At 34.6% G+C, this 15,138-nt stretch overlaps 1 protein-coding gene across 1 annotated transcript; it reads left to right on the plus strand.

Annotated features, from left to right (window-relative positions):
- Positions 1-1,041: 1,041 nt before the first annotated feature.
- On the plus strand, positions 1,042-13,072 carry LOC126714509 (alpha-mannosidase At3g26720-like). The gene is made up of 29 exons (XM_050414688.1): positions 1,042-1,494; positions 1,587-1,670; positions 1,791-1,879; positions 1,984-2,158; positions 2,351-2,470; positions 2,609-2,692; positions 2,781-2,852; positions 3,098-3,211; positions 3,352-3,452; positions 3,534-3,627; positions 3,720-3,887; positions 3,985-4,074; positions 4,673-4,738; positions 4,853-4,909; positions 6,107-6,326; positions 6,441-6,580; positions 6,808-6,876; positions 7,035-7,094; positions 7,211-7,282; positions 8,153-8,200; positions 8,742-8,861; positions 9,261-9,326; positions 10,327-10,439; positions 10,583-10,667; positions 11,108-11,218; positions 11,294-11,389; positions 11,500-11,547; positions 12,283-12,351; positions 12,445-13,072. The coding sequence occupies exons 1-29, from the start codon at positions 1,300-1,302 to the stop codon at positions 12,658-12,660; spliced, it is 3,042 nt and encodes a 1,013-aa protein (XP_050270645.1). The 5' UTR covers positions 1,042-1,299; the 3' UTR covers positions 12,661-13,072.
- The last annotated feature ends 2,066 nt before the right edge of the window (positions 13,073-15,138 follow it).

The raw sequence follows: 15,138 nt of genomic DNA on the forward strand, positions 1-15,138 counted from the left end.
CCTTCGCGCGATCTCGCCTTAGCGAGATCGCGCCGGCGAGATCGCCTTCGATTTGTGTTTTCTAGGTTTTCTGGATGTGAAGGCGAGATCGCGCCGGCGAGATCGCCTTCGATTTGTGTTTTCTGGGTTGTGTTTTCTGATTTGTGTTTTCCTTTCTTCTTTTCCAAACACTAGAAAATATTTTCCGGAAAATTTTTTGAAATACAACCAAACACACAGAAATATTTTCATTTTCCAGAAATTAGCATTTCCGGAAAATATGTATTTTTCGGAAAACGTTTTACGGCAACCAAACACAGCCTTAGCCCCAACTAAGCACTCACACGTGAAATTTTTTTAACTAGTTTCCCCATACACATGGAGGGGTATCATCCACCTAACACCTTGTGACATTTTAGATTTACTAAGACCAATCTACACTCATCCCAGTCAATCCAAAATATCAATAATTTTTTTTCTTCAAAAAATTAAAATCAATATTTTGTATGCTTCACTTTTCTCAAAAATAAACCACAGGATAAGGTCATACTCTATTTTTATAAGAGATCATACTCATCTTGAAAATAACTTAATTCTAAAATTAATTATATCTTACTATCTTTTTTCATTTAAACACACTCAAAAAAAAAAAAATTATAGTACTATGTATCAAAATTTGATTAGAAACTGTGTCAATTTAATCTTAAAATGTTAAGTTTCTCAACAACAACAACAACAACAACAACAACAACAACAAAAAAAAAAAAAAAAAAAAAAAAACTTAAAATTTTAAGAGTCTGAGTTATTTTTACAAAATTACCCTATAAAATAATATCACTTCAAGACAAAAGGTTAATTATAAATGAAATCAACCTCGATTTCAGCCACTAATTTTATGAATAAAATGATCTTAAAAACATCATTAAATAAAAATAAATTTCAATTAAACTTTTGTAATTGAAATTTGAGTATAGTATACTAGTTTAGTTTGGCCAAAGACAACAGAAAAATAAAGAAGTGAAACTGTCTTTCTCAAACCCCAATTATCATATCAGTTCACATTTCTTTGAAGTCAAGAAAACTCTGTTATTATCCGCGGACAGAGAGAGAGGCAGCAAAAGACACTATACAGAAAAAATAATGAACCTCAAAGTGATCACTGATCAAAAAGTCAAGAATTAGCTAGCTTGTACTATATATAGGAATATGACACATTTTTTATCTGCTAACTCAATTTCTCTTTACTTATTATAGTAACTCTTCTTCAATCCACTTCTTTGATTTCCCTGCTGAAGAAGAAACAGAATCCCATCAGCGGCCATGGCGTTCGTGCTGTTCTTCTTGTTGTCGCTGATTTTGTTGGCTTCATCAGAATCCACGTTCATAGCCTACAACACCACGCACAGAATCGTCCCAGATAAGATCAACGTCCACTTGGTCCCTCACTCTCACGACGATGTTGGTTGGCTTAAGACTGTCGATCAGTACTATGTTGGCGCTAACAACTCCATTCGAGTACTCCCATATTGCTATTTTTTGACTTTCTCACACTCTTTATCTTTGTTTGTGTTAAAGACTGATTTCTGGGTTTTTGTTTGGTGGAATAGGGAGCTTGTGTGCAGAACGTGTTAGACTCTGTAATTTCGGCTTTGTTGGATGATAGTAATCGCAAATTCATTTATGTTGAGATGGTACCCATTTTTTGTTTTCTCTTTAAATTGTGTTTTTTTGATATGGGTATTTTTTTTTTTTTAAATAGTGCATGTGAAGGACTAGGGGTTAAAGTAGTTATGGTTGAAAAATTTGTTCAGGCATTCTTTGAAAGATGGTGGAGGCAGCAAAGTGAGGGTAGGAAGGCTAAAGTCAAGGAGCTTGTCAACTCTGGTCAACTTGAATTCATGTATGATTGATTAATTTCATAAACTAATTAATGTACTAGTTCTTTGTGAGTTGAGTAATTTGTTGATTTTGTTTCGCACATTACAATTTTTTTGGATTTTGAAGAAATGGGGGTATGTGCATGCATGATGAGGCTACTCCGCATTACATTGATTTGATTGATCAGACCACTCTAGGGCATCAATTTATCAAAGACGAATTTGGTAAGGTTCCTAGAGTTGGTTGGCAGATCGATCCTTTCGGGCATTCTGCTGTGCAGGCTTACTTACTTGGTGCAGAGGTATGCCTATAAAAAAATTTGTAGCTCTCTTTTGTGTTCTTTTTGGTGCTAGAAATTCTTTATCTGTTGCAATCTAACAATGGGTATTTATCAAAGTTATCATGGATTGAATCAAGGACCTGGTCATGTGGTAGATTTTTATAGTTTTTGTGTGAGCGTTATCGTCCTAATGTGTCTGAATTTCTGTTGCAGTTAGGATTTGATTCTCTCTTTTTTGCTCGAATTGATTACCAAGATAGAGCTAAGCGTCTAAATGACAAGAGTCTTGAGATTGTTTGGCGGGGTTCCAAGTCTCTAGCTTCATCTTCACAGGTTAGGGAGGGACATGATGTCTATATTCTTTTACCTATTCAAAGCGTTCGACTTGAGAATTTACTACTTGTTTTATGTGTTCTACTTTGATGATATTTTATGTACTCTTTTGACTCATTTTGCAAACTTCATATGCAGATATTCACTGGGATATTCCCTAGGCATTATGACCCTCCTGATGGCTTCACATTTGAGATTAATGATGTTTCCCCTCCTATTCAGGTAAAACTTTTTGTGGTAAAAAACATACATATGGTTCTCCTGAATTTTTGCTCTAGAGGTCTTATTGAAATGATATTTTTGATTGAAGGATGATATTCTCCTGTTTGACTATAATGTTCAAGAGCGAGTTAATGACTTTGTAGATGCTGCATTGGCACAGGTAAGCAGTAGAAATTTTTATCTCATCAATATTCATGTTCCTTATTGTTTGCACAACGTGAAGGTTAATTCATAGCTTCAAATGGCCATGTTGTGTAATGACTAATTTGAATAATTCAAGTTTAGGAAGTGATTGAACTTGAAGTACTTCACCAAATGCACATGGAAAGAAATGCCTTCAATCCCACTGAAGTTTTTTAGCTCAATGATTATTACAGATAAAAAATAGACTTTCTTCTTTTCTAGGCTAATGTAACCAGGACAAAGCATATTATGTGGACCATGGGGACAGATTTTCGCTATCAATATGCAAATTCATGGTTCAGGCAGATGGACAAGTTCATTCATTATGTCAATGAGGTACTTAATTTTTAGAAGCCTTTTCAAAGATTACCAGATTAAGATTACATGGCTTCATAGGTTTACGTCCTTTTGTCATTTCTGTCACTGTTTTATATGTATTGTAAATTTATTAAAAAGTTTTATTGGAATATTCTCAGGATGGGCGTGTTAATGCACTGTACTCAACCCCGTCCATCTACACTGATGCAAAATATGCAACAAAAGAAAAATGGCCTCTCAAAACCGAAGATTTCTTCCCGTGAGTTTGATATTATAATTTTGGCACTCAGCTCATCTTTGTTTTACGAACTTCGAATTTAAATATATAAACCATGTTCAGGTATGCAGATCATCCAAATGCCTATTGGACTGGTTACTTTACAAGTAGGCCAGCGTTTAAAGGTTACGTCAGGATGATGAGTGGTTATTATCTGGTAAGATCTTGGTCCTTACTTCTTCTATTATGTCCTGTCAGGCTATCTTGGCATGCTTTGAACATTTAAATCCTTTTGTGTTCTACGATTAGGCAGCAAGGCAATTGGAGTTCTTCAAAGGCAGGAACAAATCTGGGCCAAACACCGATGCACTAGCTGATGCTCTGGCAATTGCTCAACACCATGATGCAGTTAGTGGTACAGAAAGAGAGCATGTTGCTGCTGATTATGCAAAACGATTGTCGATGGGCTATGCAGAGGTGCAACTTAGTTTGATTTCCAACAATAAGTTATGATTGTTGACATTGTAAAGTTTTATGTGAATGTCTAATACTGCCGAGTTATATTTCTCTGCAGGCAGAGAAGGTGGTTTCCTCTTCACTTGGTTTCTTGGCAGACTTGAGATCAAGTACTAGACAAGGAAATCCAGTAACAAATTTTCAGCAGGCAATATACAATATCGACTATTTTCTTTATTTATTTATTATTTTTATTTTTGTATATCATGTACTCTCTGCTTTATATTACATCAGGAGGATCATGCTATAAATTATTCTTTCTGGTATGGTGGCAAATCATTTGACACTAAACTTCATATGACTAATATGATTATTAGATCATGTTACATGTCATCTTTTGTATCTGCTGCAACATGAACTCTGGTTTGTTTCACGCTCAAATTTTGGTGAACTGCACTTTCATACTAAATTATAGCCTGTTGTAAGATCTCAAGATGATGTCTTATCTAACAACAGACTATCCAAGATCTGAAGTTTAGGTGTTTTTGTTTGTCCCTTAATTTATCATGTGTAAGAGTGCTACGTTGTCTTCTAAGAACTTATTCACGAAAGGTATAAAAAAAATCATTGAAATATTATTCTGCTTAGCGTTTGTAAGAAAATTTGGTGAAGGCTACATGTGCTCACCCTTTTCCTGACCATTTTGTATCTCATATGAACTCTGTAATCAATTCTTAATTTTAAATAATAACAGAGTTAAATGTTCTGCTGACTTTTGTCTCATGGAAATTTTGGGTACTTGGCAGTGTCCTCTTCTTAATATAAGTTACTGTCCTCCCTCAGAAGCTGTATTGTCAGATGATAAAAGCTTGGTAAGGTCATCATTTTATTTTAAACATTTTGATTTTATCCTTCATTAAAAATTAAAACTAAATCTTGCAGTTTGATATATTAATTATTGTCTTGTATTCTCATTTGCCCTGCAGGTTGTTGTTGTTTATAATCCCTTAGGATGGAAGAGGGAGGAAGTAATACGAATTCCTGTGAGTGTTTCTGTTCTTAGTCTTTCTTACGTAATTGAATGAATATTTTTCACCAATGCTTCATAGCCAGCACTTGTTATCATGCTCCAAAATTAAATTTATTATCATATTGTTTAGATTTTTCTTCATCCCTTGTTTATCTAATGGTAATTATCTACATGTAAACTGCTTTTTCATAAGTTTAATCATTGCTTATTCATTCCGATCTCTGGGCCTTTCTGATACTACTCCCTGCCACTTAGAGCACCCTGAATAGCATTGCTTTTAATGACTCTGCATAGCTTATGATGTAACCTTGTAATAATTTTCAAATTACATAAAAATAAACCTTTGTTTCAGTATAAATTAACATTATTTTATTTGACCATCCAGAAATCAAACTCTGAGATTGTCTCATAAGTTGTATTATAAACATGTATGCTCTCACTTGCACAGACACACAGTTCATCTACATAGAAAGGTAACCTCTTATTACCTAAAATGAGTGAACATAGAAGAGGATGTGAATCGTAAGATAAGAGCATGGTGGATGGGGTGAACATCAAGAGTATTATGTGGTTGTAGAATACCTATTAAATTAAAGGGATAATTTTATAAGACTCCTATAAGACTTGTTATGCTCTATGCTACTAAATTAAGAAGTGACATGTTCATAAAATTAGTGTAGCTGAAATGAGATTGTTTAGATGGATAATTGGAAATATAAGGAAAGATAGGATTTGTAATGAGGATATTCGCTTAATGATGGAGGTGGTCTCTATTGATGAAAAGATGAGGAATAGTTGCCTGAGATAGTTTGGTCATGTGCAAATGAGGGCAATTAATACACTACTGAAAAAGGGTAAGTTGATTCAAGTTGAGAGCACATAAAAAGATAGAGAAATAACTAAAATAACTTTTAGAAGTAGTAAAAAAAGACATGTCAATTAAGGATGTTAAAAATAGTATGACTTTGGACATAATAGAATGGTGGAAAAGAATATATGTGGCCGACCTAGGACTAGCCTATTGAGGATCCATAGCTGACTCCAAAATTTGGGACTAAGACTTGATTGTGGTTGTTGTTATCAAAAAGCTCCTATCCTTTTGTTAGGGTTAGAATTTACATAATACTTTATAGAAGTCATTCAAATCTTAAAAAAAAAAGAGAATTAACTTTACTTACAAATAGCTTACTGCAAATTGAACTTGCTACAGGTTTCTTCTGATAAGGTTTTTGTTCAAGATTCTGATGGGAGAGAAATTGAATCTCAGCTTCTACCTTTGTCAAATGTGACTTTGAGCATAAGAAATTACTACGTTAAAGCATATATGGGTACATCCCCTAATGGATCACTTAAGTATTGGCTTGCTTTTTCAGCATCCGTGCCTCCTCTTGGTTTCAGCACTTACATTGTCTCAAATGCAAAACAGACAGGTTAGGAATATCTTTTCATTTACACTTCCTACAAACATTGAACTATAAGGAAACAGTGGTACCAAGTTGCTGACATGAAATATTATTTCCATCTTTCCACTTATTGAAATAAAGGTCCTAGTTCCACCATCTCAATGGTTTATACATCAGAAGGAAGCACAAGCAATACCATAGAAGTTGGGCAAGGCAGTTTAAAGCTAATTTTTACTGTAGATGAAGGAAAACTTACTCATTTTGTTAATAGCAGAAATCTGGTATGCTATATTGTATAAGATACAGTTTCAGTGTTCTATTGTATTTTGTCCATGTGACTTATCTTTACCCTGGGATATGTTGAATCCCAATATGCTTTCAGATTATGATCAAGTAATTAAACATGGAATATATAGTTTAATGATCTTCAATCATAGCCTTTCTCTATATATTCTAGAATGATGAATGTAATGCTTACATTTTGACAATCTTTTTCTCATTACTGAAGGTCACAGCATCTGCTAAGCAATCATACAGTTATTATTCTGGAAGTAATGGAACTGATAAAGATCCTCAGGTAGTCAAATCTGTATACATCAAAGCTTTATTATGTCTTGTGAAACATCATTATTCCACTGTTTTTATATTACTTGCATCAAAATTTCTGTTTGCTTCAAATGTTGAAAGAAAGTTGTAAGATTTATTACCATTTTATAATTTTTCCTTTTGTTGAAGGCTTCTGGAGCATATGTCTTCCGCCCAAATGCTACGTTTCTGGTTGAATCTGAACACCAGGTAATCATGTTCTTCAAAGATCTTCCAAAATTCATCAATAAATCTCTCTCACTATAAACTCATTGCGTACAAAATTTGAGTGCCTGATTGCAAGTTAATATGCATCTCTGTTCCAGGAGCCTTTAACAGTTCTCAGGGGTCCAGTATTGGATGAAGTACACCAACAAGTCAACCCATGGATATCTCAGGTTGTTTGCTTTTCAAAAGAACACACAGACACGCACACACACAGAGGCACCAACTTTTGTACTGAACCTTACATTTTCTAATGCAGTAATATAAAAAAGATTAATTTGATTTTCTCATCCACTAAAATTATATCGATAAATCATTTACTTGATTCAAGAAAGCTTTCTGAATGCATATGTCAAGAGATTTGTGATGGTGTCACATGCATAAAGAGGAAGCTGCATATGTTTTGTGCTATAGTGATTGAGCTGAGAGAGAGAAACCAAAGCAATTGTTTATAGGTACTGTTGCTGTATTGCTTCTGTTGGTGGAAATGTGACGAAGTAGGTTGAGGATGGACGTGGATGCATTTGGTGTTGGCCTAGGTTGTGCTGGATGCAATATTATGCACCAACTTCTATGGGGCCCCGTTGAATTGAATTTTGGTGAGGGTCACAGGTGAGTGTTGTCAGACAAGAGAGGCTGACGATTATGAATATATATCGGGATAGCCACCATTGAGAATGCTGTATGTGGGCATTGCTAATGAAAATTCCATGTAGTGTGCTTTCACCTGTTACCTAATTTCTTTGCAGTTGTGGAGGAATTGTGGAAATATGACATGTGTTGGTTTTAATTAGTCTTATTGAAATCTTTTTTTTAGATTTATCAGTGTCACTTCATGAAATAGATAGTGCTTTAAAAGAGGAAGCAGTGAGATCAAACAGTTCTCTTAGATCCTGAGGCGGTTATATTCTAATTTCCTGCTGAATCTCTTTTTGAACGATAACTTTATGCTGTGTAAAATCTATTGTCTCTCTCCCCCACCCCCTAAAAGAAAAGATTTTTTTACTTCTACTTCCATAATATTATGCTGGTTGTGTGGACAGATTACCAGAGTATTCAAGGGAAAAGAGCATGCTGAAGTTGAGTTCAGTGTAAGTTAACTTCTCTTGTATGTTGATTTATTTAAGCGATTACTTTTCCTCCCTTTTGTGGTTTGATGAGATAGCGTTTATGCAAAATAGAAATAGAAAAATAGAAGACGAAATCACACAGGGAACACAAACAATTACATGGTTAGGCCTTAGGCCAATGCCCATGGGCAGCGTCAATGAGAAAGTTTCACTAATAAAATAAGGAGATTACAAAGGTGGCACAAAAGGACTCTCACAAAGTCTAAACCCCAAATACACCCAAAGAGCTATCTTTCTCAAAAGCACACAAGAAGAGAATCCTTATTTTCTCTAAGCTAATGCCACAGCTTGAACCCTCTTTTTCAAAACAACCAAGATATGTATATAGGTGCTCCCTGTATCACTAAAGAAGACCTAATAGAATCGGCTAGTAGAGGTCCAAATATTACTAGGGCTAGGTCAATAATATTAACCAAAAAGACCTCTGAAGCAACATGGTTATTATATGTTTGAGAAATCACTTTGAGGCTTTATTTGTTTACTTTATTTACATGAATTGTAGATTGGCCCTATACCTGCTGATGATGGGATTGGGAAAGAAATCACAACTCAAATCACAACAACAATGAAGACCAATAAGACATTCTACACTGATTCTAATGGACGTGATTTCATCAAAAGGGTATGGCAATACTTGCTAACTGTTGTTTCTACAATTTGTTTCTTTAAGATTTAGCTGCATTACTTATGATTGGAACAATGTGAATGATTTCGACTGTTGTATCTGCTATGTTTTAGGTGAAATTCTCCTCTCTCTCTCTCTCTCTATATATATATATAATTTTTTTTATTTTAATAAATGGCATCCCACCCCGGGGGGGGGGGGGGGGGTGTGGGGAGTTGGGCATATAGCTTAAATAAGACAGCATTATCGTTATCATTAAGGATGAAAATTTGAATGGGGATATTTTGGAAAAGAAACATACATGATATGCTTGATTAAAAAATTGCACTCAGGGTATTAATTATAGTATTGACTTTCATTTCAAGGTTTGGCCTCATACTTCTAATTGATTTGCAGGTTCGGGATTTCAGGACAGACTGGAACCTGCAAGTGAACCAACCAGTTGCTGGAAATTATTATCCTGTATGTTTTTCTTTTGCATGAAATATTTTGGCAACTATTCTTTTGATAGATATAAAATGTTAGGAGCTTTTTTAATTTATGTGAATTCTTATATTCATATTCCAGCTTTTTCTCTACTTTTCCAATCTTTATATATTCATGCGCCTTACAGGATACACACACCCCATTTTTCCCCTCCCTTTTCTTGGACAGAAAATATATCATTTTGATACAAGTGGTGTCTTAAGTTAATGCTATTAGTTTCTTCTTTAAGAAAAAATTCTTTCTCAAATGTGATGTCTAGCAGTCTCCACAATGTCCTGCATATCAAGCAAAATTTGTTAATTGAAAGAAGTATCAATTGAAAAATGTTTCATCGGGTATATTCTACTGTTAAGTGTTGACATTACTTCATGGCACTCAGATGCTGTCCGGTAAGCCCCAAAAGCCAGTCAATTACCACCACCAGTTTAAAGTTTTATGTTGCATATAAAGCATGTTAAGTTGTATAGTGGTTCAGTGTCCCTTGCATATAAAGCCTGTTAAGTTGTACAGTTGTTCACTTTGTCCCTAAAAAGGCATTATATGGAAACTAGAAACCAGTCCGCTTGGACACACCAAATCCACACCCAATTTCACAACATGTTTGGGTGTCAACTTGTGATTGGATTACATCACTTACACATGGAACTACCACTGGTACTTAGTGAAAAAGTGGATTTGGGTGAACCAATTACAAGTTGACACTAAAGCATATTGTGGATTTGGATATGAGTTTGGGTGTTTCCCTAGAGTTTCCAGAAACTAAAGGCAAGCCAACTTTTAGAAGCACTTGCTTACTTGCCTTTTAAGGAATATTGGGTTTAAAGATGGCAAGCCTCTTATGAAAGCATTCAAGGAGATCTCTCTTAGCATTTATTGTCAAGCATATTTATAATGAATTCGTTTTCTATGTTGTTCATTTTTAATAATTCTTTTGCATAGCAAATCTTTTTCTTTTACCTTTACTCCATTGCTTCAGATCAATCTTGGAATTTATGTACAAGATAGCAGCATGGAACTCTCAGTATTGGTGGACCGCTCAGTGGGAGGAACTAGCTTAGTGGATGGTCAAATAGAGTTGATGCTGCATAGGTTTCTTATATCTCTCACTGCTTTCTATGATAATCAATTATAATCAATTATTATGTACTTTGATTCTGTTTTTATCCATTTCACTTGTATAAAGAGAATTTCTTGTTCCTTCATGATCTCTGATGTGCTTCTCTGTTTCATAGGAGGTTGCTTCATGATGATTCAAGAGGTGTTGGTGAGGCATTAAATGAAACAGTTTGTGTCCTAGCTAAATGTGAAGGTTTAACTGTAAGCATCCTTTTCTCAAAAAAAAAAAAAATTGTAACCATCCCTTACCATGTCACATACAAGAACATGTGGTTCTATCGTTACTATGTTTCTACCTGATCATGTGGTCAGTTTTCAAATATTCAAGAAGATCATATGATGTACATGTGTAATTTGGCTTCTGGCTGTCTTTAATACCCATTTCCCTCAAGGCTTTTACCTTCTTAAACCTATTCTTCTCCCTTTTTACTGCTGCCTTGTTACTAAATATCAAACTTATTTTTTAATTTATTGTCCTTTATTTGATGATAGACCATCAGATTATGGTTGTTTTTTTTTGCTACAGTACACATTAACATTTTTTGAAGGCACTGTAATAGAGATTGAGCGTAAACCCATATATTGCTATTTCTCTTTTTACTGCAGCTGTCACCTCTTATTGATCTATGGCTATATTGCAGGTCCAAGGAAAATTTTATCTCAAAATTGATAATATAGGAGAAGGTGCCAAGTGGCGCCGCACAGTTGGCCAGGAGATTTATTCTCCACTTCTCTTGGCCTTCACAGAGCAGGTGAATGAAAAATCTTGACGTTGATTTGTTGCCATGGGGTCACAATACTCAGGTGATTAGTTTTCCTTTTTTCAGGATGGAAATAATTGGGTAAATTCCCATGTACCTACTTTCTCAGCAATTGATCCTTCCTATGCTTTACCAAACAACATTGCCGTGATAACCCTCCAGGTAATGGGTAAATTCCTTATGAATATTTCTTCTAAGTTGGGCCCCGTTAATGTTAATGAGGACAGGTTGGTTATAAATTTTTTTATTTTTTATTTTTCTTGATATTGTAGGAACTTGCAAATGGAAAAGTGCTTCTTCGGTTGGCTCACTTGTATGAGGTGTGCTTATCTGCTTATAAGGCTAAAAGTGGTTATTCTGGATACCAACTTTAAAGATTTGTATGGGCTACCCTTAGCCTTAAGTATTTTGAAGTACAAATTCAAGAAACTGGTTTACATTTTAGGTTGCTCTATCACATTGCTCTTCATGTAGGTTCTGTGTGTTGTGGAATGAGTCAAGACATACATTCTTATGCAAACTGTGATTGGCTGTTGGTTTCTTTTTCTCCAACTTTGTTTCTTCCTCATGCATATTTAATTATGTTTGCCTGTCAATGTGTGATGGGTTCACATATCTGCTAGCTTCTAGTTTATCTTGCCATGGTCAAAATTTTTTTATCTATTCCCAACATCTTTCTATAGTTTCTTTCTGCTTCTTTGAGAACTGTTTTGCAATTTACTGTTGAGTAATTTTGAATCGGATATCGCTGGAAATGGAGGTAGTCATTGCAATCTACAATGATCTTACCAGAGTAGCAGTGTTGCATTATGAATCGGTTGCTTTCAAAATGCCCAAGTCCTGCTCTAGAACCAAAAAAGGGAACTCCTGGCATTTGTCTGTTGTCTTATGTGCCAACTTGAATATCATCTAAGAAGAGTTTTTAACAAGTGACTGATAAATTTTAAGCATTACTCTTAAAGCTGATTTATCAATTATTGCCCTTTGGTTTACATATACGCATCAATCAATATATATTCTAAACTCGACTTGGTTGCTCTTTGATGTGTACAAAGATTGGAGAGGACAAGGACTATTCAGTGATGGCGAGTGTGGATTTGAAGAAGCTGTTTCCAAAGAAGGAGGTAAGAATAATAAGTACATGACTAAATCACTCTTATCATTGGCAAATACGTTGTTGAATCATAATTCTTAGTTTCATTCCATATTCTTTGCAGATAAGTAAAGTCACAGAGGTGAGTTTGTCTGCCAATCAAGAAAGAGCTGAGATGGAGAAGAAAAGGTTAGTCTGGGAAGTAGAAGGCCCTGCCGAAGAATCCAAGGTGGTAAGGGGAGGGCCTGTAGATCCAGTAAAGCTAGTGGCGGAGCTTGCCCCAATGGAAATTCGGACTTTCTTAATTGACTTCGATTATCTCCAAATGTTTGGTTCTTGAAAGAGAAGCTTAGGTCTAAGTTGCATTTTGGTCTAAGGTGAACTCTTTGCTAAGCTTCACTTCTGTATGTGCTAATGTCACAGTGTGGAAATACCTCTGTACAGTACCCATAATTTCAAAAAAAGAAAGATAAAAGAACTGATAATCAGTTTTTATATTATTGTAATTCATTAGTGGCTGAAGTTGAAATATCATTCAATTTGTAAGCACCAGAAAATGCCTGTTTGACCCTCGTGTGTAATTGATATCTGAGTAAGAGCAAGAAGAGCTCAGCACCCAGGTACCACATGATCACCACCATTTTCGTGCGAGAGTAATTCTAGGACTGCACTATTTTTTATAATTATCCTACGTGATAGATTGTGACTGACTACCATTTTACTTATACATGGTTTCAACATTTTTTCTCCAACTCTCACAATTTGCAACATAAGAGTTGTGGCACAAAAAAGTGTAGTTAAATTTTTATCTTTTTGCTCGACTTCTTTCTTGCATTTAGATATAATATTTGATCAGCATTTACTGTGTCAACAGTGCACTCCGTTTGCTACGTCAGATATTTCTGGCTATTGACTGACAGAAAAGACCAAAATAACACGAGCTAATTGATTTAGGGGCTAAAAGTGGTGAAATTAAAATGTAGGGACCAAAATGGAAAAAAACTAAAATGTAGGGATTAAAAGTGCATTTACGTATTTTATTTTTAGTTATTTCACAATGTTGAATTATCACTTAGATTGGTTAATATTTTTAGTTAATCATAATGCAATTTCTAGATTGGTTAATATTTTTAGGACGAGTTTGGCTATAGTTTTTTTTCTTTATTTTTTGAGAAGATTTTTTCTTTTTACCTTTTTAGTCTTAGCTGTTTTTTCAAATAATATAACTTTTAGGTTTTATTAGGAACGAAACTAGTTTTTAGCTATTTGTTACACTTTAACATAAAACTTACCAAAAATTATATCTTTTTGATAAATATTATGCAAATAACTACCGAAAATAAACAAAACCCAAACGGACTCTTAGCTTCCTATTGTTTCTCAAAAAAAAAAAAAAAGATTCCTGTTAAGATTAAAAAATTGTTCTTTTGATTTCGTTAACATTCTTCTTTGTTTCTTCATTCAGTTGCCAAACAAATTGCCCCTCTACCAGCCATTGTTACTAGCACACCCACCTAAGTTTTTTGGAATGTCCATATGAACACTCTCTTAGCTGTGTACGTTGACTTATTTTCTTTATTTATACTCAATTTTGGTATGTTTTCTTTACTTATTTTCACTTATATATGAAGAAGATCATGGAGCATACCACAAATGACAGCTTAAGAATTACCCACAATTCGACACATATGAAGATATTCAGTAGTAGTTGGCTTAAAACTCTTTAGTTTGCTAAGCAGTAGTTGGTTTAAACCTCTCTTTTTGACATAATAAATAAATTATTAAAAAAAGATGTGTAAAATTGTGGGAATACTAAACTTATGTGACAAAATATTAGAATGTCAACAAATGGTTAAACACTTCGGTTTTATATTTTAGTTATGAACTTGCGAAAAATATTATTTTATTAAGAAATTAAGCGAAAATTTATTACATAGTTTCAGAACTGATAGTTTTTAGACCTCATAAAAACACAATTAGATTAACCTAGGTAATTAGTCAAGTGATTACTTAGTCCAAATTACAAGTCTAGGTTATCACAATCAAACAATCATATTATGCATAGCAGTGGAAAGATAAATAACACAACGATATGATAACCTAGAAAAACCAAACCGGTAAAAAACCTGGGGAGGATTTAACCTAGCTATCCTCAAGGTAAAAAACAAATCCACTAGAAAGAATCGAAGTTCATACAATAAGACTTACAAGCCCCCACGCTCGACTTCTTATTGCTACCCACCAGTAGAACTTACTGACACGACCATGTGCAAGCTCCGAATCCACGGACTCCTTCTTTCTTTGGCCTTTGCAAAACACAAACACCCCCGTTTGTGACTTTGAGATCCCACTCAAAGGTTTAGCAACACAAACTCTCCTGTTTGTGACTCCAAGACCACCCTTGAAGGTTTAGATCATCAACACCTTTGATGACAAGAGAAGGTAGCAACTTCTACAATACCGGATCTTGAGATTCTTCAAGGAATAGTACCGGTAGAAGACATAAGAAAGTTTTTTAGGAACAAAACCCTAAATATAAAAGAGACACATTCTTTTCTCTCTGAAAAGCCACATAAAAACGTGCTTAGGGTTTCCTTTATATACTGGGAGAAGTAGATTAGAAACCCTAATCCTTAATGGGCTTGAACTGCTGTTTGGGTTTAATTAAAATTCTGCAGATACGACTTTCGATCGATCGAGCCTGTCTTTCGATCGATCGAACCAGACAGATTATGAAATCTTCTTCCTGCAGCTTGTGTGTTCTTGAATCTTGACTTGAATCACATTGAGTATTGTCTAATAAAACCTATAGACTCCA

This window comes from Quercus robur, chromosome 2, assembly GCF_932294415.1.
Source record: "Quercus robur chromosome 2, dhQueRobu3.1, whole genome shotgun sequence".
In the NCBI taxonomy this organism is placed as follows: domain Eukaryota; kingdom Viridiplantae; phylum Streptophyta; class Magnoliopsida; order Fagales; family Fagaceae; genus Quercus; species Quercus robur.

What these genes read in the sequence shown, in the direction of transcription:
- LOC126714509 (XM_050414688.1), top strand. Translation starts at nt 1,300, where the DNA reads ATGGCGTTCGTGCTGTTCTTCTTGTTGTCGCTGATTTTGTTGGCTTCA. An exon ending in GCGCTAACAACTCCATTCGA is followed by an intron (nt 1,495 to 1,586) that starts GTACTCCCATAT and finishes TTGGTGGAATAG; the next exon opens with GGAGCTTGTGTGCAGAACGT. An exon ending in CTTACTTACTTGGTGCAGAG is followed by an intron (nt 2,159 to 2,350) that starts GTATGCCTATAA and finishes TTTCTGTTGCAG; the next exon opens with TTAGGATTTGATTCTCTCTT.